This window comes from Apus apus, chromosome 6 (genome assembly GCF_020740795.1).
Source record: "Apus apus isolate bApuApu2 chromosome 6, bApuApu2.pri.cur, whole genome shotgun sequence".
NCBI lineage: Eukaryota > Metazoa > Chordata > Aves > Apodiformes > Apodidae > Apus > Apus apus.
In genome coordinates, this window is record NC_067287.1 from 10,452,651 (window position 1) to 10,477,625 (window position 24,975).

The 24,975-nt window shown below is 47.6% G+C and overlaps 1 protein-coding gene across 1 annotated transcript in view; it reads left to right on the forward strand.

The window, feature by feature from the left end:
- ITGB5 (integrin subunit beta 5) overlaps window positions 1-24,975 on the forward strand; it is a 60,364-nt gene that overhangs the window by 13,609 nt on the left and 21,780 nt on the right. Inside the window, exons 4-10 of the mRNA XM_051623352.1 lie at window positions 2,607-2,856; window positions 6,890-7,058; window positions 13,214-13,375; window positions 14,779-14,874; window positions 15,971-16,060; window positions 19,050-19,184; window positions 22,364-22,793. Of these exons, the coding sequence (XP_051479312.1) occupies window positions 2,607-2,856; window positions 6,890-7,058; window positions 13,214-13,375; window positions 14,779-14,874; window positions 15,971-16,060; window positions 19,050-19,184; window positions 22,364-22,793 (1,332 nt within the window). The remainder of the gene's footprint in view (window positions 1-2,606; window positions 2,857-6,889; window positions 7,059-13,213; window positions 13,376-14,778; window positions 14,875-15,970; window positions 16,061-19,049; window positions 19,185-22,363; window positions 22,794-24,975) is intronic.

Here is a 24,975-nt window from a genome sequence, read left to right on the forward strand (position 1 = left end):
GGCTGAGCTGCAGGAATCTCCTCAGAGTTCCCCGCAGCAATTCCCACACTGAGCCCAGGAGCTCCCTTCCCTGTGCCCCTCTTGCAGGGTATCAGTCATTGCAGCACAAGAGACATACCTGGATGTTTGTAACAGTATCTCCCATTTTTACTTGCTTTTTGATGTTGGGCAGCACCCCATCTTTAGGACTTCCTAAACCCTTGCATTAGCATCCCCAGTTTAAATTATCCATTAATCCTTGAGGTTGAGAATGGGTTTCACCCTGTGAATCCAAGACAAAAAGGAGACAATGTTGATTTAATTTTGGTCATGAAGGGTGTACTGTTTCAAAGATGAATTCACACGGTGGTCTGTGGCAATGGGGATTTTATTCTTAAACCCCTAAGCAGAAGCAGAAGAAAGTGAATTATCAATTGTTCATCATTCCATTCCCACCTAGGCAGTTTGACTTAATGGTCCCATGGCAGAAGTCACATCCTCAAATCTCAGTGCCCACAGCTGATTTTCAAAGACTCTAAAGTAATGTCCTTCATGGGGTAGCTTTAAAATTGAGCATTTAGTTTTTATAATATTGCTTTTTAATCTTTGTGTCCAGCTGGAAGGCAGTGTGTCCTGGTTAGACAGAAAATATGAAAAGTGTAAAAAGAATGAAAAAAATTAATAGATTCCAGTTGTATTGTCCATCGAGCCTTAAGCCCAGCCAAGGAGAAAGAAGAGCTTTTTGTGGATACGCCTGATTGTCGAGTTTGCATTTGTCAACTGGCCTAAAGCAGTTTTTCCAGTTTCTGCTCTGCCACTGTGTGATGGTATCCAAGAAACATTTCTGAATTCAGTTTTGAGTTAAAAACTTTTCAGTAAAAGCCCTAAGGAGAGGATGGTGGTGACTGTGTGTGGGGAAGGAGTGGGCTGGAGGGGCTGGATTATCCCTAGGAGCGTGAGAGTAATACTGAGCACAGAGCAGAATAAATTCTTTTGCACTTATGTCTACGTACGTTAGCAATATTTTCTGTGAGAGAATCAATTTTTGCAGTTAGAAATGACAGAAGAACCAAACCCAGAAACCTCTTATTTTTTGGTGCTCCTCAGGGACTAATACTAAGAGAAGAATGTTTGATCAAAGCATCCCAAATACGCTCTCTGGCACAGGAATTCCCATCTTAAGACCTGCTCAGGAAGAAGAGGGGTTTGGAAACCGAAATATTGTGGGCATCACATGCAGGAGGACACATCCTCTCCTTCTGCTGTTGCTGTGTGTTTTTAGGCTGGAAGTAAGTGAGAGCAGCTGTGCTACTCCAGACAATGAGGAGAACAATAAAACATTTAGAAAAATGCTTTCACAATATTAAAAAATGTTTTATTTCTGGGGACGAGGAGAAGAAGCCACAAGAGGTTTGCAGAACCTGCCATTGCCCAAAGGTCATCCTTGGCCATGAAGAGCTGGGACGGGTGGACAGGAGCAGGAGCTTGGTCTTGAGAGGATCTGAGACCCCACAGTGCTGGAAAAGGGGCTGAGGTGACAGTTGGGGATCTAAGATCTCCAAACCAGCCTACGGTTTCCGTTCAGCTCCTCCTCAGCAAAGTGTATGGCAAGCACATGCCACCTCCTCTCTGCTTTCTCCAAGGACCATCTGGTGTGAAGTTGACTTCACTTTGAAGCTGCTTCACCTTTTTTGAGGCATGGGCAGTGCCAGTGGTGGCCTCCCATCTCAGGCATGCCTTCTGGAGGCCACCTCTGGTGAATGTGGTTTGGTAAAGGTCGGGGGAAAGGCTTTCCTCTGCTCTTCTTCACATTCCTGCAGCCTGTGATTCAGCCCTGTCAGCTCCTTCTCTTGTGTTCATCACTTCAGGAAAATGTATCTCTGCCTTGGTGCTCCGGTGACCCTAACAAACTTCCGTTTCCAGTACACTTCCCTTTTTTTCTTGTTTTCTCTAGAATCATGGTGGCACAACCCTTTTGCAGGGGAGAGGTGCTTTTCAAAAGAGTTTCTTCTGTGTCTGCTTTGACTTGACTTCCCTACACAGCTCAGATTATGTCTTGCATACATCACACATTGGCTGTTCCCTCCTGACTCTCTTCCTTCTCCTCCTCCAGCTCCTTCTCTCTTTTGTGTAAAACTTCTTGGGCCGCTTCTGGTTTGCTTTGAGGATGTACCCAAGTACATGTATGCAGGGTCCCTCTTTCAGTAGTCCATGAGGAATCCATTTGAAGTTCACTCTACTTGCTTTTCTTTCCAGATTTCTAGGAAAACACCTCTTGACTGTGCACAGTCTGGGGCAGCAGCATTTTTCTTGTGTGTTCCCTTAGACATTCAGCTGAGATGGAAAGATCCTTTCCCATATTTCCAAAGTAAAATAGAGCCATGCACTCTATAGATAAATGTGTTTTCCTTGCTAGCCAGGACACTGCATAGCTTAAAAGGACCCAAAGGCACTACCTGCTTTCCTGTTAGTCTCCTAAGGGATGGATCTGGAAAAACTTACCCTCTTCTCTCCCCTCACCCTCTTCTTTTCTGTCTGCCCTGGAGGGTGGGAGCGAAACATATGGTCATGGATTTTATGTGTGCTAGGAGTATCCTCTTCACCAGTCTCAACTCTTATGTGTGCAGGTGATCAGACCTCCTTCCGAGTTCAGGTTCGGCAAGTGGAGGACTATCCTGTGGACCTCTACTACCTGATGGATCTCTCCCTGTCCATGAATGACGACTTAGATAATATTCGCAATCTGGGGACCAAGCTGGCTGAAGAGATGCGAAAGCTCACGAGCAATTTCCGGCTGGGATTTGGCTCTTTTGTGGACAAAAACATTTCTCCTTTCTCCTACACAGCACCAAGATATCAAAACAATCCCTGCATTGGGTAAGTGGTAGGTGTACCCCTGATGGACAAGCTCTGTGTTTGCACAGAGTCTGGCTGCAGTCTTCCCTTCCCTTTCTTGTTTTAAACAAGGAACCAAACTTTAGCCTCAGTTGAATGCTGATTAGCCATGTAGCTGGGATGCTCCAGAGCAATTCAAAATAAGATCATTTCTCATTTTTGTTGGGAAATTTCTGCATTTAGAGATGGTAAACTGTTTTATTGGGAGCCTGAAGCTATTTTTAAGTACTCAGAGAGGATGGAGGCGTAGCAGGCTTTGTTACAGACTTTAAGAAAAAGAAGCAAGAGCCAGAAATTCCTGATTTCTGATCCTAGCCCTGAGTCATAGTTTGGCTTTGAGTAGATCAATTAAGCTCTTTGTCTCCATTTTGCAGATAAGGAGACCAAGGCAATGTAAGCCCTTCCTGACAGAAGTGTTTGGGGGAGGTGAGATTTGTGAGGGCCTGTAGTACTGATTAATGAGGTCTTGCAATGCATTTTGAAGATGTCAGGCAGGTTTTTTCATCTTTATTGCTGTGGAAGGAAAGCAAACTGGCAGTTGCAAAAGACACAAATGCTGTGATTTGCTTTGTGGTGATATCAAAGTCTTCCTCCTTTTTATATATATATATATATATATATATTTTTTTTTTTTGGTAGAGAAACTTTGTTTGCTCTTTAAGCACTGGAGTCTGGATCATGTCCATTGAATCAAGGATTATGCCAGAGTGAAACTGGGTGTACTGGAGCATGTCCAAGCTCAGATGTGTTTGGATGTTGGCACGAAAGGATAGATGGAGCAGCAAGTGCACTGCTGGGAGAATGTCACTGCTGACACTTAGCATGGTGTTTCTCTCTTCACCTCATCCATCCCTGGAGTGCTCCCTAGTCATGTAGGGGCATATTTCTCTGAGCCATTTGTGGATACTTACATTGGAAGATCACAGCACAGATAGATGCCAAGCTCTGCAAGCTTGCAACATTTAAGTTCTCTGTATGTGAGCCAGATTAAAGAGAGCTTGCATCAGTTACGAGTTTCTAGGCACATTTTGGCACTGACCGAGCATTTGGCATCTCATTGCACATTGACCATTGACCAGACAAAATTATCTGTTTTCACTTTTCACCAGTTCTGTCCAGAGAGGAAAGCCAAATAGATTTTAACACTGAACATTTGTGCTTTGGCCATGAAGCATTAGGCACTGTTCCCCATGCTCTTCGTAGCCCTTTCCTCTGAAAATCTGGCATGGCTTCAGAGGGATGTGCTCAGTCATCTCTGTTGTCCTCAGTCTCCATCATCTGCTTGTGTTGCTCAAGGCTTGGGATGGGTTTTCGCTCCAGTGAAAATTTTGTTTGGCTGGTGTGTGATTTGATTGAAGTGACGTGGCTTTTGCTGAGTGAAATAGGATGAAATGTGCAGGAGGGGAGGGGCAGGAGAAGAGAAGAGAAGAGGGTGGAGCTGGACAACTCTCCAGCGAGGCTTGCCTGAAGCTGCTGGTGTCCTTTCATTGAGGACACCCAGAGATGTCGCCTCATCTTTTCCCACTGTGATCAGGCTATCTCCACGTCCTTCTGGTTTTACCCACATGGCTGCTTTTCTGTTTATGGGTTACATTAAGCCAGCCTGGTCTTGGGAAACAGTTTAGGAAGGACTGCCCAAGGCAGCTTGCCTGGTGGGTGTTTCCTTCATCGCCATCCGTCTCCTCTTCACCCAGCCCAGGGGGGCTGACTTCTTGTTCTCTGGAGTGTGGGCTGCTGCAAGATGGCTCCCTGATGTGTCAGCAAGATGTGTTGTCGGGTCTGCTTTCATTTGCAGCTATTTCTAGTGTCAAAGCAGACTTTGTCCAGGGGCCTACTTGTATCTAAAAAAAAGCTGCAGGTAACCCTGAGCTGTGGTGGGTGTTTTCTGCCCCAAGTCCAGGCTCTTCCTCCTCATGGCAATGGCCAATCCGGGGAGTGTTTGGCTGTGTTTTCGTGTAGAGTCTGGCAGGGATCCCTTGTTCCTCCTCTGTCCTACTCCAGCTTACAGCTCACTCCTGCTTCTGGCTCAGCATCCCAGATGTGGCCTCTCGAAGCCACAGTGTCATTCAAGGGAAACAAACACTAAATTAAAAAAGATAAGGAAAGCAGACTAAACACCCAATAGGCATCTTCCTGTGATAAGGTGTGGGGAGGTTGCAGCCTGAGATAACTCACCCGCGCTGCCCTGTGCCCTGTGTGGTCACTCAGCTGTCCATCCTCTGTCCTGTTGCTGCTTGCAGCATCTGCCAGCAAACCTAGAACAAAAGGATTAAACTGTACATCTTCATGGGATCGGGGACCCTGTAGAGTGCCAGTGTTTTCTTCCTGGATCAGGGCTCTGGCAAGCTGAGCAACAGGACGTATGGTGTTGTTATCCCAGACATGGATTCTTTACCCAGTGTGCAGAGTCCAATCCACACACAGAGATGAAATGTCAATTTTTATTACAATCCTGCAGGGGGCCGGGTGCTAGCAGGCTGATGCTAAGAAACAAACACACCTTAGTGACGTGTCAGAGAATATTTATACACTAGAGATCAGGATAAAATTACAATGTATTGAAAAAAAGGGTCGTCTAGGGCATAGGGCTGCTATTCAGTGTAAAATCACTCAGTGACTAGATTATCTCTGGTATACTGACTTCATGCCTTCTTAAGCAATGCCTTCCTTTGGGGCGTTCCTCCTCTTCTTGTTCCTGTGATATCTTGTTGTTATCTGTATGGTTAACAATGCATCGGTCCAGGGTGATAAATACCCTATAGCACAGTCATTCTGAGTCCCGTGTGAGTTAAGGGCTGCTTGCTGAGCCCCCTCAGTGCAGAGGCTTCAAACATCCCAAGACTTCTTGCCTTGGCCCTGGGCTTACGCAGGGTGCAAGTCTGAACATGGGGCTGATCACAAGGGATGGCTCTAATTGCCAGCCGGGCCCAGAGCAGTAGGACCTGCCCCATGGTTAGGATTTATGCATGGTTGTGCAGGTGGAAATCCCAGTTCTGGGGTCCCCTGAGAGGGATTTGGGTTCCCAGGGGTGGTAAATCTTAAATACTCCTTTGTGTAAAAAGCCTCTTACAACTTACTCATAGTGGGTCATGTGTCAGCAGAGGCCTTTAATTGTTCTCTGGGTTTTAACTTGGAAGATAAGAGTGAATTAGTGCCAACCCAACTCCTTTTTAAACACATTTTCTTCTTAACCCTTCTCATCCCTCTCCCCTGCATGATCTCATGGATTTCCCACGCCTCTGGAGCTTCTTTGCTCGGCTCTCCCAGCCATGGGTGAGCACCAAAGCTGCCTCTTGTTATATATGGAAAAAATAACTGATCTTGGTAAGCTGCCGAGGCTTTTTTCTGCCTTAGGGTGTCACTCCTACTTTGGAAAGCAGAGACAGTTCTTGCTCACCGGCTTGTAGGGAGAGTGGGAGGATGCATGAGTTGGTGTTAGTTATTAGCACATCTTCAGGTGTGATGTGCAGGGCGGCATGTATTGCCAAGAAAACTGGATGACAGAGTGAAAATGCATATTGAAAAATAGGGGGAAAGTAGCTGTCAGGAGTGATGCTCCTGCGTGGTGCTCTGTGACATCTGTCACCATCCCAGGCTGCTGGGAAGGGTGGCTCTGGTCCCGCTGCCAAAATGTGCCTTCTGCATCACTGTGAGTCACATCCTGCTCTGCAGACTTCCAGTCTAAACCCCACTTTTTGGCTTCTGAAATTCCAGAGCCACCAAGTCTGGTGGTTGGTGTTTCCACTTGGACCCTATGTGGAGAAGGATGTTTGGTCCTGGTGAGATCTTTGGAGAATTCAGGTGCTCAAAGCCCCTGGGGGATGACTAAAAAGATGGACTCTGCTGTAGAGTTTTGTAGATAAATAGTCAGAAATCAAAGTGTCCAAAACATGAAGCCTTGTGGAAATATTTCATCCCTCTGAACAGAAGTTTGGAGATCAGCCTGGCAGCTTCTGCAGCTCTTGGCTGCTGGTGGAGTTCCTCCTAGCTGACCACTCCTCTGCTCTTCTTGCAGTTACAAGCTGTTTCCCAGCTGTGTCCCTTCCTTTGGCTTCCGCCACCTCTTGTCCCTAACGGATAAAGTCGACCGCTTCAATGAGGAAGTCCAGAAGCAGAAAGTTTCCCGCAACCGAGACGCTCCAGAGGGCGGTTTTGATGCGATTTTGCAGGCTGCCGTGTGCAAGGTGGGTCACTCTGGTTTCTGGAGTCTTAAAGCAAAGCAAAAGAGCTTTTGGAGCTCTGCTTTTGGACCATGGTGAAGCTTCAGTATGCCATTTCTTGGAAGTAACTACTAAATTTTTCCTGCGGAAACCAAGAAAAATGCTTTGAAAAGTAGAGGCTATTGTTTTCATGTGCTTTTGGACATGAGCAGACAAAGAAAAAAAAGTGCATAAATTTTCTAGTTTAAAGGGGTAAAAAAGGAGCTTTTGCAAATGCAAATTTAGGTCTGAGGTTTAACCACATGCTTAGACTTGTAGGTGCTGATCCCTGAGCACCTGGGGTGAAATCATCTAAGGTTCAGGTACACTAGTGTGTAGTAGCACAATGCATTGGCTTAATGCATTTCTGAAGTGTGTTTCAAACACATCTTGTAGCAGCTGACCCATGTTGAGGGTTGGAGCTGGTTCCTACTACTTGTACCTGCTCCCTTTGGCATGTGGGGATGGATGATCTGATCTCCCGCCACTGATAGCCTGCTTTCCCTCCTTGTCTGCAAAACTGGAGCTGTGAGTAGTAATTAAAGAGAGCGCTTTAGCTTGGTGCCATGTTAGCCATGCCCTTAAGGTTTTTGGAGATGTTTGCTTGAAGATCTTTCTAGAACAAGTAAGTGGGTTGCTTTGCATCCCTTTGTGCATCAGGGATGGAAGGGCTTGCTCCCCTCTGCTGTGTGGCTGAGCTGCCCTGCTTGCCATGAATGGTTCCAGTTGCTTTTTTCCCCTCTTGACGTGCAGTTTGGTTTTTGTTTACTCCGGCCTTACATAGTCCTTTTGGTTGGGCATGTTTTCTTCTGGGTCCAGATTTTGGGAGCTGGGAGGTAGGCATCAACTGCAGGAGTGATGGGATGCAGGCTTGTGGGAAACCAGATCTTCCCACGCCTGAGTTGGCTTCATTTACGTTTTATGCTCTGAGCAGGACCGAACCTGCCCTGTTGGAGCTGATGCCACCCAACAGTCATCTTCCCTCTCCCAGCCTGGCACAGATATTGTTGTTGGCACAACTACAGTGCTCATCTAGGCATAAAGGGCTTCTCAGTTTTTAAGAGGTGGCTCTCATGGCTGGAGCTGAGATGTCTCAGGATGCTGACTCATTTGTGCCACCCACCGCGTGGTTTTTTGCAGTCCTATCACATTATTGCAAAAATGGGACGATGTTTCCCTACAGTGCAGAAATACTGCTGTGTGTATCACAATGGCTCAGTTTGGAGGTGTTGCTGGAAGGCAGAAGACCTGCAAAGTATTTCCTACATGTTTGTACCAGTCTCAAAATGTTGGTAAAGATAAACACCTTTGACTATGGTTATTGAGTGCACAGCCTAGTCCCTTCTAAATTCAGAAGATTAATTTAGATGCTGATGCTATCTAAATTCAGGACTGAGTGTCCTCTAGGAAGAATGAGCAGAGGTCAGTGTGTGTGCTTGCGTGGCTCTTGGCTTGATGTGACACCTCATGACAGAGGAATTTTTGCAACCATGGTGGTTAATTAATTACCAGAGCCTGGGGGTGGGAAATAAAGTCCATGGGACCAGTGTGCAAGGCAGGAGAACCAGCTGTGCCTTAACTCATGCTGCCTTGGCAGCCCCTTGCTGTGGGTGGAGCAGCTGCCTGGTGATCGAAGGCATGAGCAGAAAGGCTCCATCCATCCCAAATCAGAATAGCCGAAATTCTGTGCCAGCTGATTGACTTCCTGAGGAGGTACATAGCCAAAATGGGAGCTTAGTGATTAATTTCCCTCACATTGTCAGAGTGATGGCCCAGACTGGTCAGCAGCTGTGGGTTTTGGTGGGGCTCAGCACCATCAAGGCAGGTGAAGGTGGCAGACATCTGGGGTGGCAGTGAAGTGCTGTTCCCTGATGAGGATGCTCTCTGCTGCAACAAGTGGTGCTCTGCATCCAGTGGTGATTAATGAAGTATTGTGGGGACTAAACCCTGCACTAAACCCTGAAGTTTCTAGTAACTCAGGAACTATTTTCCCTCAGTGCAGGGAGAGCATCATACCCCTTGGTGACTCCTGGGATGGGTTTCCTCATCAGTGCTGTGGTACCCCATTACATCTCTCTGGTAGGCTCCAGCTTTTTCCAGCTTTCATCCTCTCTACCATATACAGACCTGCAGATTTAGGGCAGTTATGACTTTAGAAAGTCCTCTTCCTTTAGGGTGTTGCAACATGTTGGCCATGGAGTACTTTGTGCTCAGCAGCAGAGCTTGTGGCATCAAGGAGGACATCCCAGGGAGAACTGGTCAAGGAGTGGCAGACCCTCATTATTTCCAAGCTCTGGTATCCAAGCATGGTTTCCTTCCCTTCAAGTGCTGAGGGGGCAGAAACAATACCCACTCTGTTGATTAGGTGTTTTTGTACTGTATTTCATATAAAGCATTTCTTCTGTATGAGCTGTCTAAGAGCTCTGTAACACTCAAGTCATTTTTTGGCCTGGTTTTCAACCCAAGGAGTGGGGAAAGTTTGTGCAGCTAATACAGACTAACGAGCAGACCCAGAGTTTGGCTCCTTTCTGAAAGATCAAGATAGGGTAAATGTTATTCTGGAGGCCATGAAAGAACCAGAGACAAAAAGCCTTTATCCTGATGCTAAAAACGTTAGCCAGGAATATTAATCAACCTTCTGTAATTACATTTTCCATGTGCAGTATTTTGGTTTTCTGCCATTCTTTAAGTGCAAGCATCATATGGCTTGGTGGTATGCATAAGTTTCAGATCTTATATACTAAGATGCAACAAGGAGATAATGCTGGGTTAAAAAATAAAGTGTCTTTTGAAATAGTTTTGATTAGTGCTTGCTAGACACTGGTATGTGGAGAAGGCCAAGACATCTGGGAGACACTGAGGTGCCTTTCAGAGCTATGTGAAATGAAGGTTTTGGCTTTTAATCTCTAAGGCAAAATTGTCTTGCACCTGTATCTGTTTCTTCTGAAAAGGTCTGCACCTGAGAAATTGGTGGGGTTTTAGACATGTTGATGAATGCAGGGTGGTCTTCTGGCAATTTGTGTCTTGGCAATTAAATCCCTTTTATTCAGCGCCCAAGGCATAAATTTAGATCTTTCTTTCAGGCTTGGAAATACTGCTGCAGGGTTTTACAGCCTTTTCGATAGGGTTGGGAGGGCTGTGCTGTGCTGGGACAGCTGTGGCAGTTTTGCCAGTTGCTGTTGGCTGTAAAGAGAGAGAAGCTGGTTTTTCAGGGTATGAGAGGCAACTGCAGCTGGTCATTTGAGTAGGGGCAGGATCCACAGCGTGCCCAGCCCTGCGGAGACAGGTCTTCCCACTTCATTCTGCTTTGGGTCAGGTCCCACCCCTGCTTTCAAAATCCTTTATATCCCATAAGGATCGAAAACCAGATGAGGGGGCAGATGTCAGTGCAGGTTTTTTTTGTTCAACAATCCCCGTCCAGTAAAAATAAATGAAAGTCTCTTTAGTTATTTGTTTTAGGCAGAGCAGAGTGCTGCTCTGGGTTTTGTGGTGGAAAGTGTGTGCTGAAGAGCTGTATTTTCCAGTGCCTGGAAGCTGCTGGCAGAGGTAGTGTGAGATGTGGTGGCTCCTCAGAATGTCAGTCTCTCCAGGTGCTTTTTCCATAGGTCTCCAGCTCTTTCAGTGTGGCATTGACATCAGCACAAACTTGGCCACTCTACCTAAGATACCCTGGTCCAATGCTCCAAGGCATTAAATGCTCTCAGTGCCTGGAGATTGGCACCAAAACTGTAGGTGCTCATTGCTTTATGGAAGTGAGTTCCTGAACAAAGCAACCAAGGAGGTTTTCATGTTGTTTGTGTGGGAAAGTGTGTGTCAGAGGCATGGAGAGTTTGTCTGCAAAGGGATGCTTAGCCCTTAGTTTAAAGATGGGCTTAGCAGGCAGGTGAGCAGGAGCATCACTTCTGAAGTGGCTTTGTAATTGCTGCTTGAAGGCAGCTAATTTTCTTTGTGCATAGAGCATTTCTAAGGAAATTAAACTCAGATGAATCCTTTGGGAGTTTCTTGGCCTCAAATATAAAAAAAAAAAAGAAAAAAAGAAAAAAAGAAAAAAGCTTTGGATAGGCAAAGAAAACTCAACTGGATGGGCTTCTGTCTGGTGGTTGAGTAGACAGAAAACTGCCTCTTGCATTGTCAGAGGCATAATCACTTTTTGGGCTCAGTTCTTAGAGAAATTACATTTTGGCATGAAGATTTTGCCTCTTGTCTGGTGGGGTCACTTCAATGGAGTGACTCCTGTTTCCCAGAGCAAAAAAAGTCCTCATTACACACTGAGCTGGACTGTAACGTGCTGCTACATGGTAAAGGAAACGTATTGCCAACATTTCATCCTATGGCCTTACTTGTGTTGTGTGGGTCTTTAAAATGCCATTAAAGAAAAAAATACCTTCTGCAATAGGGAGGAAAAAGAGAAATCTACTCTGGAAGAGTGTCCCTGAAGCAAAAGTTTTACTTATTGGAAAGATCAGCAGGCTTTGGGCTATGACTCATATTTGCAGGCAAAAATTGCTCTGGCTGCCGTGATTCTGCGATTCCACATCCCCCTGCCTGCTCTGCCCCCCTGCCTGCTCTACCTTCCTGCCCTGCCCACACCAGGGCTTTCCATAGGAAGTGTCTTTGCAGCTGGGCTGTGGCAGCTCACAGCATCTTACTGTAAAACAAGGCAGAGTTGGGGTTTGCCTAAATAGGCTGAGCAGTAAGCTCTGGAGGACTTGGTGCTGTTTATCTGCACTGCATTTCCATAAGTTTTACTGGCTTTTCTGCCATCGCTTCCCAAAGGATTTCCTCTGTGTCCTCTGAGCTGTGGACTGGAGGGAGGGGGATGCTGGACGTTTTGGGGGTGGGAAAGAGGGGGGCTGCATTTTTGCCAGCAGATGGGTAGGCTGGCCAGCCCAAAGGGAAGCTCTGGAAGAGGGGGCTTCCTGGCTCCAGTCTCTGCCACAGCAGGATCTCCCTGCCACGGTTGGCAGGAGGGACCTTGGCCTGCCCAGCTTGGCATGAGCTGGCAGTGGGAGCTGCCAGCGAGCTCAGGGGTGTGCTGCAGTGCTACAGTTTCCAAGAATTTATTTTGGGCTTGTCAGTTTCCTTCTACTTCCATTGCAACAAACTGCTTCAGTGTGCTGCTGTAGGCACAGGGCTGCTTCTCGGGCTGATGCAAAGCTGGAAACCTGGGGAAGCTCTGCGGGAGGGAAACCTTTATCATCTTACCCCTTTAGTTGAAAAAAACCAACAAATCTGTCCCTGCATCTCTCTTTGTGCAAAGGTGGTGATAATATCTGGTCCTTGGACAGAGGGACCAAGGGGGGTTCAGAGGACACTTTTCATGCTGTGCTTGACATCTCTGTGCTTTCATGGGGACTGCTAGAGCGTGGCTTGGACTTAGCATGTTTTTAAATACACAGAGGTTGCTCACAGCAGAGCTGTGTGGGGCAGCTGTGTGTGGATTAGTGCAGGCAACCACTGCCAAAGGTCACCCTGCCAGGTTCTGCTCTAGCTCTGTGTGTCCCTGCTCATCCCTGTGGTGCAAGAGAGGATTGAGCTGTTTGGGGCATGCATAGTGGTGCACGACGAAATGGCAGGAGGCTTGGAGGCCCCATGGCTGCCAGAAGATGAGTGAGGAAGGGGACCATGACAAAGTTCCTGTGCATGTATGTGGGTGCCCCAAAGCCAGTCCCCTCGGGCAGGGACCTCATGTCATGCATTACAGCTCAGACACAGCCTTTATGAGCACGTGGTAATGAAAACGCTGAGCAGAGATATCGCAGTTTTTGCTGTTGCCTTGGCTGCTCCGCAGAGCTGAGGAAACAAGGTCAGAATAAATGAGTGTGGAGGAAATTGGCAGGTCTCCCTTGGCTATAAAAGCAGCTGAACTTCTTATTCTTGGATCTGGGTAGAGTAGGTCTGGTGGACAGTCCACATACCTCCTCATGCCTTTTTAAGTAAGTGTGTTGGAAGAGAATTCTGGGAAATGCTAGATTGGCCCCTGATATTTTGTTTTCTTGCCAGGGACGGGTGGACAGGAGCACAGTTCATGTCTAATTAGTGCTGATGGGCACATGGCTGACACCATGTGCAGGGTGATGGATGAAGTGTGGGCTTGGCGGGGGTTGATCGGCTGTCTCATGGGGTTTGTTTTCCCCCAGGAGAAGATCGGTTGGCGTAAGGAGGCATCTCACCTGCTGGTCTTCACGACAGATGACGTGCCCCACATAGCCCTGGATGGGAAGCTAGGTGGGCTGGTGCAACCCCATGATGGCCAGTGCCACCTGAACGAAGCCAACGAGTACAGCGCATCCAGCCAGCTGGTGAGGGGGGACAAGGGGGTCCTTGGAGACTTCAGGGTGTTGGTGGACCTTCATAAAGACCAGCCATCCTTAACGCCAGCAGCTTTTGGCAAACACAGCCCCTGGTCTGCATGGTTTCACTCGGTCCTGGAGTTTGCAAGTAACGTGCTGTTTCTCTTGGGCATCCCCCCACAGTGAATGCTTCTGTGTTGTTTAAAAATGGAGTAGGAGCTTAGCAAGCTCCTTCAGGGCTCATTGCAAAGGAAGGAAAAGTGACTTAGTGTCCTGAAGTGCATTAGATTTGCCTGCAAAGTGTAGAGGAAAGATAAAATATGTCATCCCTTTTCTAAAACCTCCAGCAGACTGCCAGCTTTTCTCTGGGGAGGCTGAGCCTCCCTTGTGATGTGGCTGCACTAGCAAGCACAACAGGACACCCTTATTCACAGCCTTTAAACACAACACTAACATTGGTCTTAGTAATAAATAGACAAACTGGCCCTTTTAAAAAATTAAACTCAGTGGAGAAAACTTCTGGGGTGAACGAGCACTTGCGTGCCCCCTCATTGTCACATCCTCCTGCAGAAAGGTGCTTTATCCAGCAGATCACAAGCCCTAGTTTTATTTTTGTTCCTGCATGGATGTCAGCTCTTAACAGGAGCTGTTTCTGGATGGGAGGTAGGCTCCTGGGGGAAAAACCCTCTTTCCACCTGCCTGTGCAATCCTGGCAAGCACATGTGTACCAAAGTACAGCTGCTGTTCTGACATGTAGTTGTGCTGGGGAGCTGGGAGGGGATGCTGCCTTGGTCTGTCCATGTTTGAGTCTTGGAGGCTCAGTCAGCCCTCCTGGTTTTTTTTCTGAGGACAGCCCTTCAGAAGCAGCTAGGGGTTTCAAACTCAAGCTGGTCTCTTGAAAGCAAGCCCTGGTTTGTTATTTTGTTACTTGTGGGTAGCTAGAGCCATCTTTTTTGGAAGGGACGTCTGCAGAATTAAAGAGTTTATCCTAATCTCTTTATGGTTCCATTATGCAGGAAGAGCAGGCAATGGATGTTTATGCTCTGGGAGAAAAATCAAACATTTCCCCTTACTGCAGTTCTAGATCTCCCTGCCTCACATCCCTGGAGATAGTGGCCAGCTTGTTACACACCTGTCTCCTGGTGGGAAAGCAAAAAGAGGACAGAAAGAAATCCAATGTTTCAGGTGTTGCCAGTCACATATTCTAGTGAAGGGTGTAACAGAAATATTTAAGGGATGACAGAATTTCTTCTATTTGAGCTGGGTTTCTACTGGTACATCAGGGACTTCATCCCACAGCAAAACATGCCACATTTCTGGAATGAATTTTGCTGTTGGGAGGAGAACAGTAATGAAATTAATCTTTGTTTCTGTGATACCTATCAGTCTTCCTGCCCTTTATGTGCCTCTAGGATTATCCTTCCCTGGCCCTGCTTGGGGAGAAACTCGCTGAAAACAACATCCACCTGATTTTCGCCGTTACAAAAAATCATTACATCCTGTACAAGGTAAGTGCGACGGAGCGACCCGGTGTGGGGGGTTGTTGAAGGGCCTGGTGAAAGCATCTTCCTGCTGGCACCCTGGAGCAGAGGCAGCTGCAGACACACACGTGTGCAGCCACAGACACGCGTGTGTGCAGCTGTAAGAGCGTGTGGGCCTGGCCACGTGCTGCCCGTGGGGTGGGCAGGGGCAGGCAGATGCAGGCAGGCGAGCCGCAGCTCACCGTCCCTCCTCGCTTAGTCCTTTCAGCACAAAGCACTAAAGCTTCTTAGAGCAAACAGATATATGTGTTAGTGAGCATGAGAAGCCCTAAAATAGACTCCAGCTTAATCTTGATGTTGGGGTGGCTGCCAGCCGTGCAGCACGGGCGAGAGCAGAAACCTGCTCAACCCATTCTGCAGTGACTTAATCCCATGACCTCATCGCACGCAGCGTTTCTGCCCAGCTGTGTTTTTCCATCACGGAGCCCCGGGGCCCGGACACACCACATACACTTTAAACTCACTAGAAAGGAAAAGGTGACCCCAAGCTGCGAGGGCTGGCCTGGGCCAGGAGCTGCCCCACAGGGTTTCACTCCTCAGTGGCTGCAGGGAGGTGTTCCAGGTGGGATTCCTGTCGGAAACCTCTGCTCTGGCTCTTCAGGCTCGAGCAAAAACAACAAGCAGCCGCGTTGCTACGGTTGAGAAGCTGCTGCTTGCCTGTGGACATTGGGAGGGCTGAGCTCATTCTCCACCCCCTCTCCCGGGATGCTCATGGCTTGGGAGGCAAGAGGGGCAGCTGCACCTCCCTCCCTGCTGTGCTGGCTCTCTGGAGTGCACAGTGGCTAAGGCTTATTCCTCTGGCAGCAGAAATGGGTCTGTTAGTCCCCATCCCTTGGCCACAAACTTTGTGTAGTGTTTGACATGCCACGTTAGCAATGCTTTTCTTCCAAAAACTCCACAGAGCCATACCTTACCGTGTCCACCACCAGATCACAGGGCAGAGTATGTGGCCAGTGTCCCTGGCGTGGGGACGGTCCCTCCTCACCTTCTGCTTTCCTTTCTGCATCTCAGCATTTTCACTTGCTTTCTGTTTGTTTTGTTGTTGTTTGTTTTTTTTCACAAGAACTTTACTGCCTTGATTCCCGGGACAACAGTGGAGATTTTGCACAAAGACTCCAAGAATATCATCGAGCTGATCGTCAAGGCCTACAACGTAAGTGCATTTTAATACCACAGCTGCTGCTGTGCTCAGTGCCAAGAGCTCAGCCGTCTGTCTCTCCCCAGCCTGCTCCACCCAGCTCAGCCACATTCCTCCCCAGCCCTCCGTGCACACCTGAGGCTGGGGCGTCCACCCAGGGGAGGGAAATGAGGTGTGTGGAGCGGGAGCACAGGGATGCCCAAGGGAGTCTGTGGCAAAGCAGAAATTTCTCCCCACGTCTCTTGTTTGCAGAATTACCCTCGAAATACAGCCCTGATCTATCTCACAGAGCGCCCCACCAGTAGATAAAATACATTCATTCTTTGGTATTTGATGCTCAGAGCCCCCCAAGGACGTGATTAGGCTCTGACTAAGGTGGCATCCTCTCATTGGTCTCCATCCAGTGCAAGTTTGTCCTGAGGAGCCCATGAGCATGAGCGTGTCTTGGGTCTCAGAGGAGCCTTCAGCCTGCCCTGCCGTGATAGAGCCCATGGGGGATAGCAAAGGACCTGCTGTTCTACCACTGACCTGATGTTGTCCATCTCCATGGAGATCCAGGGAGCAGATCCATTTGAAGCAGCTAAATTGCATGTTGTGCAGTCAGCTGTCAACACTTCTGTTGACTTCCACCTGAATTCTTGATGGGTTGGCTCTTCATGCTCCTGAAATGATATTGCTGTGTAGGTGCTGGGCATGGAGATATGACCCCATGATAGGTCAGCCTTCAGCTAGGGTTCTTCATGCATGGGAAAATTGTGTACACAACTTCTAATGGCTGCAAGACCTTCAGATTGGTACTATGCTCATTAGTTCAAATGAGTGAGGAAGTACTTTTTGGATGAATTTGCACATCCATATGTTATGTAGGATTGTGCTGTGCTTTGTGTGATGTGTAATGTTCATCTTTCCTTCCCCCACAGCTCCCTGCAGTTAAAGAAGCATTTTGTTAGGCCCTTGGAAAGAGCACTTCCCAAAGCTTCGCTCCCTGAGGAAAGGCAATGAGCAGCTAATTGCTGCTAACGAGGCCCTGGATATGCCACAAAACAAAAGCCCAGTTGTCCCAGTTTGTTCCCTTGAGGAAGAAGGATCTTGTGGCCGAGATGCTTGGCTGAGGAGAGAGAAACAAACATTCACTCCACATTGAGTGTGCATCAGTGCCATCACATGAAAACCTCCCTTTGCCATGTTTTCCCAGATGTAACGTGCATCTGTGCCTCTGTTTCACCACCCCTTGAGCCTTTGCAGATAGACACAAGGTGGTGAAAACCACTGGGGATCTGATGTCCCCACCCCTGATCCCTCCCTCTCTTTGCTCTTGAGCTTTCTAGTGCAGCTGGCTGGAAAACACCAGGATGCTGATACCAAGGTGCCCCACAGAAGGAGCAGAACAGAATGAACTGCTGCTGAGATAGATGCTGGTTTCTTGCCTGTTCAACAGGCTTGGGGACCACCAAATAACACAGCAGCAAAATCCGCAGTAGTCCTCAGCAGTGGCCATGGTGCTGTGAGAACATATAGCTGTATGATGCTGCAAAGTGGCTAATAATAACAGCATTACAATTAAGCTAATAGGATTACTATACAGGGCTAACAAGAAGCCCTGGCATCTGTATAAGAGCAAAGGAAGAGCCCATGCAAGGTCCCAGTGAGGTGTGGTTTGGTGGCCTGTCTTCCACCGTGCCCCAGATAAGATGCTCTGGGCAGAAAGACACGGAAGCCTGTCAATCAGTGTGACACCTAAGTTCTCTGAGATGATTTTGGGGAGAGCAGTATGTTCAGCTTTACTGGTATGTGTTGGCATTCATCCTGCAGGTGATGGATGCTCTGCCAATGGTCCAAACTGCCACCCCATGAACAGCTCCTCTGTTATAGCAGAGACATGGGTAATTATTCCTTTTTTCCCCAAGGGCTGTTCAGATTCATCCAGACAAAACTCATTTATTTCCTGCCCATTTCCAAAAGCATTAGCTCTTTGCTGGCATGTGAACCCTGGCTTTGTCACCATGTGGACTGGCAAGAAGTCTGAATTAGCCCTTTTCCTTAATCTGGCCACTTCAGTGAGGGCTGGGGACAAAGGGGAGAAGGATGGAGCTGCAAGCTGGCTTTGGAAAAATCAATGCATTTGTATAAAAAGCTCCATTTTGAAAACCTTGTCTTTTTTGGTTACCACTCATAAAAAAAAATCAGTTCCAGCCTTTGGAAAATTGAACCAAAACAACCTCATTCTGAATTAATACTTATAAACTTAATTTTGTTTTGACTTAAAAAGTCTGTGTGTGCAGCAGGGAGGAGAGATGAGAAGCAGAAGAAAGGGGGTACGAACACACCAAAACCTTGCTGAAGGAGAATGTTTTTCACTTTGAAAAGTTTCACAAGGAAAGAGATTTCTCGTTTATTTTTCCCATGGTGATGTCTCCAGCTAATGCATCTGAAAGGGTACTTTTTGTTTGGCATTTTCTCCAAAGAGAGGAAACCACATTTTTCTGACCAGTTGGGTGAAAAATCAGGAAAGAGCTAGTGCAGTTTTACCCCTTCTTTGTGCATTATGACAGACATCACAGAATGGCTGCCAGTGAAGAATCAGGCTTTGCACTTCTCTAAGGGACTGGTTTGTGGGGAGGAGAAGGTGCAGATGAGTGCATGAGATCCTGAACTTTGGCTCAGAGTTGCTCTATTTGTGGTGGAGAATGTTTCCTTCCTTCTTTTACTTGTGCATCCGTATGTTTTCAAACCTGGCTACGGTGCTCATCACAACTGTTTTAGAGGACATAAGCCACCTGCAGGGGTTGTAGGCAGCTCCCCATGAGTAACTGCATTCATCAGAAATCTCCTGAGCTGGTAAAGTAAAACCCAAATGTCAATATGTATGCATGGGTGATTTTTTTTCAAATAGGTTTACAAATGGTCTGGCCATCCTCGGGAAACATCAGGAGAAGAGACTGAAGCAGAAGAAACTCACTCACCTTTGGGAACCTGACAGTTTGCTTTCCCATTTTCTCTCCAGAGTATTCGGTCCAAGGTGGAGCTCACAGTCTGGGACAGCCCTGAGGACATTGGCTTGACCTTCACTGCCACGTGCCAGGATGGGCTGTCCTATCCTGGGCTCAGAAAATGCGGGGATCTCAAAATAGGAGATACGGTGAGTCTGTCTCTCAGTCCAGTCCCTGGAGAGGCTGTTTCAGCCCCTGTGCAGCCACTCACCTCTCTCAGTGGGTGTTCCCAGGTAATAAAATACAGCTTTGCTCATCTTCCCTTGCTCTCCTCATGCTGTGCCTCATTAATATAGAAACCCACGGAGAGTGGCTCTGCTAGAAGTGGTTCTGGGTTGTATAGATCAGCCCAAGGTCACTTATGAGGAAAGATGGAATACAGACATCTTGTCTACAGTACCCTAAACCAAAAGGTCTTGATGAGGCAGCAGGACACAATAGTAAAGAATGAAGTGGGTTTTTTTCTCCATAACTCTGGATATTCATGTCACACCTGTGAAACTTATTGCTGTGGTGTGCTGGTCTTTCCCTGGTCTGTTGAATATTCAAGGTTTTCTTGTTACTGTTTGACAATCCTGGCTGTATCAGCAATAGTGTGGCCAGCAGGACTAGGAAAGTGATTGTCTCCCAGTACAGGTGAGGCTGCACCTCAAATTCTGTGTTCAGTTCTGGGCACCTCACTACCAGAAGAGCATTGAGGTGCTGAAGTATGTCCAAAGCAGGGAAACAAAGCTGGTGAAGGGTCTAAAGCACAAGTTTTACAAGGAGTGGCTGAGGGAACTGGGGTTGTTTAGCCTGGAGAGAAGGAGGCTGAGGGGAGACCTTATTGCTCTCTACAGCTACCTGGAAGGAGATTGTAGTGAGATGGGTGTTGGTCTCTTCTCCTAAGTTACAGGACAAGAGGTAATGGCCTCAGGTTTTGCCAGGGGAGGTTTAGATTGGATATTAGGAACAATTTCTTCACTGAAAGGGTTGTCAGGCACTGGAACAGGCTGCCCAGGGCAGTGGTGAAGTCACCATCCCTGGAGGTATTTCTAAGCTCTGTAGGTGTGGTGCTGAGGGACAGGCTTCAGTGGTGGCCTTGGCACTGCTGTGCTAATGGTTGGACTCGTTGACCTGAAAGATCTTTTCCAACCAAAAGGATTACATGATTCTAATCTAAAGCAGTCTTTCCCAGAGTGAAGAGGTTATGGTTAACTTTGGAGGTACTGCAAAAAAAGACAGGGTCCTCAGAAAGGCAGCAGCTCTCCCCTTGTGTGTTCAGTTCTGAGAGTTACAGGATGGCAGCACAGATGAAAAGTGCAGTTTGCCCCTTTATGTTAACAGTATGCATGGCACAATCCATCCTGTGCTTTTTATATTTAAAACCAGAGAAACTAAGCTTTGCATGTGAAAATTTAATATTGATACAGATAAAGGAGTTAGTGGGCTGCAGGGCTGGGGCAGGAGGGCTCAGACCAGAGGGGAGGGAGACCTGTCTGTGAGGCCCTGGGTGTGGGTTCGTTAGCAGCCTGATTGCCTTATTTGAGTAGAGAGGCTCTGCAAACATACCAGAGCTCTAAGCACTGAGGCATATAAAAATAGTTTGAAAGAGTCAACAGTAGCTGGATGTTTTACCCCGCCAAATAAGGATCACGAGAAGTGTTAAAAAGGGAGGTGGCCACTGCTTTTTCAGCTGACTTTACTGGATCTCTTATGGGCAGGTAAAAGCAATTGCTGGAGTGTTGCCGTGCTAGGCACGTGCCCTCCTTGTTTCCCCAGCAAAGCCTGAGCCCCCGAGGTAGTAGAGTTAATCTCATAGTTGATCCTGGGTTCCTGGCTTTGGCAGGAGCAGGGGGTTTGCTCCAGATGCTGCAGCTCATGCTGTAAAGGGGTTTGGCAGTGAGTACATGTGTGCCTGTATCCACAGAGACTGATGGCATGAGTGGGAATGACTGGCTCTCCCCGTCTGGATGAACTGGGGGTGCCTTCTGCCCAGGCGGCAGAAGATCTGAGGTGCAGCAAGGAGCCAGTGCTGGTGCTTCTCCCATTTAGGTGCACCTGAGTATCAAGGTGCCTGCACAGGCAGATATGCCACAGGATCACAGGGGTCCCATCCCTTCATCCCCCCTTGTTCAGCTGCTATCAGCCCCATTGCTTCCACATAGATCAAGATTTGAAGATTTGACTCCTGCTAAGAAAGTTTCCCCAAAGAGGATATTGCTGGCACTGGATCCTAATCTGCTGGGGCATGGGTGCCAGTGGATGAAAGGGAGCAGGATAACCCTGGTCCTCTTAGCTTGCTTTTTGCTCTTCTCTGTAATTTGAGCTAGTTTTCGTAATTGCTTCAGGCCTTGGGAATGGGAGGAGATCAAGGGAAGCTTCACAGGGTGCAACTCTCCCAGCTGGAGGTGGCTGCTGTACCACTGTCTGCACATCACCCCTTGGCATATGGGACAGGGCAGGCAGTGAGAGCTTGAGGTGAACCCAGATGTTTCCAGAGAAAAATCATTCCCTCCTGATGCCTAGGAGAGGGGCTTGTTTCTTTGGAATAAGGTTAATCCTCTTTGCTAACCTGAACCTCTGTCCAGCTCTGTCCAGCCCAAGGCCACAGCAAAACAGCAGGATTAAGTCAGGGGACAAGCAAGTGGCTGTTGGATACTCCTGCTTTTCCCAGTGAGAAAATCCCTGACAGTGGTTTGTAGAAAGAGAAAACTAGTAGGGAGGTGATGTATAAGCATATAGCAACCCTTCTGAAGCTGCTCTTAACAGGCCTCTTAGTGGTGTGCTGAAATCTTGGCACTACATGGCTGATGCACATCTCTATGTGCAGATCAGGATTCCCAAAAAACCTTCTAAATTAATGATCTTGTAGGTACCTCAGGCCCTTGTGCTGTGTTGGTTAGATCCTTGCTAGTTGTTGGTTTCAACAAGGTTTATTATTTTTCATAGCATGAAAAACAAGCTATTTGCTAGAGTTTTGCCCTGTTTATTTCATGGGAATAAGCAGGTTCCTCCTTCACAGAAGCCAGTTGTCCCTTATGGACAAAACCACTGCTGATGGCTGGCAGTAAAGGGTTTAAAAACACTAAGGATGCTGAACCCTTTGTGGGATGTCAAAGCATTGAGCTGCAGATGCCCTCATTAGATGTGCAATTGTTTTGGAGGTTTTTGCAAGCCTGGGAAGCTTGACCTGTCGAGTGTGGCTCCACTCCAAGGAGTGCCTCCATGGCTTTGCCTTGGGACATTTTCCATTCCCTCCTGCCTTCCTTCCCAGGACACCCTTAAGAGCCTTTCTGGGGCCATGTGCGTTAACACACCCCTCAACCTGCCCCCCCTCCCTCCTCAGGTTTCCTTTGAGGTAGCCGTGGAGGCACGGACCTGCCCCGCCGAAGACACTTCCCATGCCTTCACCATCAAGCCTGCCGGGTTTCGGGACACCCTGGAGGTGACAGTGACCTACAACTGCCTCTGTGGCTGCACCGGCCGCGCCGCGCCGGCCAGCGGCAAGTGCAGCGGCAACGGGACCTACACCTGCGGGCTGTGCGAGTGCGAGGCCGGCTACCTGGGGGCCCGCTGCGAGTGCCAGGAGGGGGCCAGTGGGGACATGCACCAGGCCATGTGCCGGGAGGCCGAGGGCAAACCCCTCTGCAGTGGGAGAGGGGAGTGCAGCTGCAACCAGTGCCTCTGCTATGAGAGCGAGTTCGGGAACATCTACGGGCCCTTCTGCGAGTGCGACGACTTCTCCTGCGCCAGGTACAAGGGAGTCCTCTGCTCAGGTAGGAGCATTTCCTCCTTTGTGGGGATGGGGAGATGCTGAGGTGCTGGAGCATGTCTGAAGGGCAATGGAACTGTGGAAAGGTCTGGAGAACAAGTCTTACAAGGAGTGGCTGAGGGAATTGGTGTTGTTTAGCCTGGAGAGAAGGAGGCTGAGGGGAGACCTTATCCCTCTCTGCAACTACCTGGAAGGAGGTTGTAGTGAGATGGGTGTTGGTATCTTCTCCCAACAAATCATAGGACAAGAAGAAATGGCCTCAAGTTGTGCCAGGGGAGATTTGGATTGGAAATTAGGAACAATTTCTTCACTGAAAGGGTTGTCAGGCACTGGAACAGGCTGCCCAATACAGTGATGGAGTCACTACCATCCCTGGAGGTAATTATAAGCCGTATAGTTGTGATGCTTAGGGACAGGGTTTAATGGTGGCCTTGGCAGTGCTGCATTAACGGTTGGACTTGGTGATCTTAAAGCTTTTTTCCAACCTAAATGATTCTGTGATTCTATTCTGTGATTCTATGGCCACCCTGAAATGGGGAAGGCTGCTTGGTTGATGTGTGCAGGGCATGCAAGGAGCTGTGCCTTTCTTGCCTGCCAAAATCTGCCCTGTTTCTGAAGGTATCTACACTCCCTTTCTTTTCCTTATGGAAAAAAGGAGGGGGAGGTTTAAGTGCCCTCACACTAATGAGCAAAAAGTGAATTATCCCCACCAGAACTGAGTTTTCAGCATTAAAGTGAAAGGCACTCTCCTTGTAGGCTTGTCCTCTGCCCAGGTCCCACAGAGACGAGGAGACTCTTTGCTTTGGTGTTGTTATTTTGATGTAGCTATGCCCATCTCTTGCACACTGAAGTATATACCTAGGAAAGAGTAAAGCAGCTCAGGCTGAAATCCACGGAAGCTTTTTGGTGTCTTCTTAGGTTGTATTTCTTCTATGTGTACCATCCTTCCCTGTGTAGGCAGAAACAATCATTTTTTAAAAATGAAGCATTTGAAGTAATCCCCTGGTCCAGCACAGGTGAAAGGAGAGGTTGTGTTTCCTGCCTGTTACTTATTAGAGAAAATTTGTGTTAGGATTCCTAAAGGTATTTTATGTATAGATTTTTCTGCCCTCTGGGAAAGATGTAGCCAGTCAGCTTTGCTTAAGTGAAGGTTGAGGAATTATTCAGCTGAGTTTGCTAAAATGGCTTTAATTCCTTGTCAGTCTGAGGTCATGTAATTTGCCTTGGGTGTAATTGCCTGGATTAGCCCTTGGACATAATTCCCTCAGTTGAAGCCTGGCAAAAGGTTATTCTTTAGAAGTTGTCTGCTTTCAAGCAACTAAAATATTTCTTAAATGAAAACCCCGGACAGAATTTCCAAAAAAAAGCATAAGCTTAGAAAAATAGCTGGTTTAAATGTTTTCCTTGGGGAAGTGGCAGGTTTTCCCCACTGTTTATCTTGCCCTGCAGGTTTCTGAGCTGGGCAGTGAGTGATGGGGCACCTTTTGGTTGCAAGGTTCTGGCTGTTTCAGACAGTTGTGTTATTTAGTGGCTAGAACATCCCTTTGCCTGAATTTCAGGAGAGCCAGAGCTCTGCTGCTCCACAGGAAAACAAACTGCTTTCTTCTGTCCCTTTGGAGAGCTTCTGGTGCTGGGAAGAGCAGCATAACTGATTTGGGATTTGCCAGAGTTTTTCAAAGTCATATAAAAGTCCTTTTTACAACCATGAAAGAAAACAAAGTATAGGCTGAGCCTAAGTAGCCTCTGCTCCAGGGGTGAGATGGAATCTGGCACGGTTGTGTGGGGTGGTTCTCCCTGTGCCTCCTGGTGTGTCTATTGCTGTTGATTTGTTAGCTTCTTATTATTATTATTATTTTTTTTTAATTCCAGAAGTTACAATGCTAAATCTGAGCTCTACCGAGCTCTGTGCCAATGACATAACATTTTGAGGTGGTTTTGTCAGCTCAAGAGGCTTGGGACTTCACCAGTCCCCCAAAAGTGTCTCAGCTTGCACAGCAGGGCTGGAATTCATGATCTTAGAGGTCTTTTCCAACCAGAACAATTCTGTGATTCTTCCCCTAACAAACAGCCCTCTGCTACACAAGCATCTCTGGTGGCTTCCAGCATGCTCTCTTATATCTACAAATGGGGCCTTTTTGAAAAAGACCACATGTTTAGCTCAGCACTGAATGTCTTAGTCCACCATC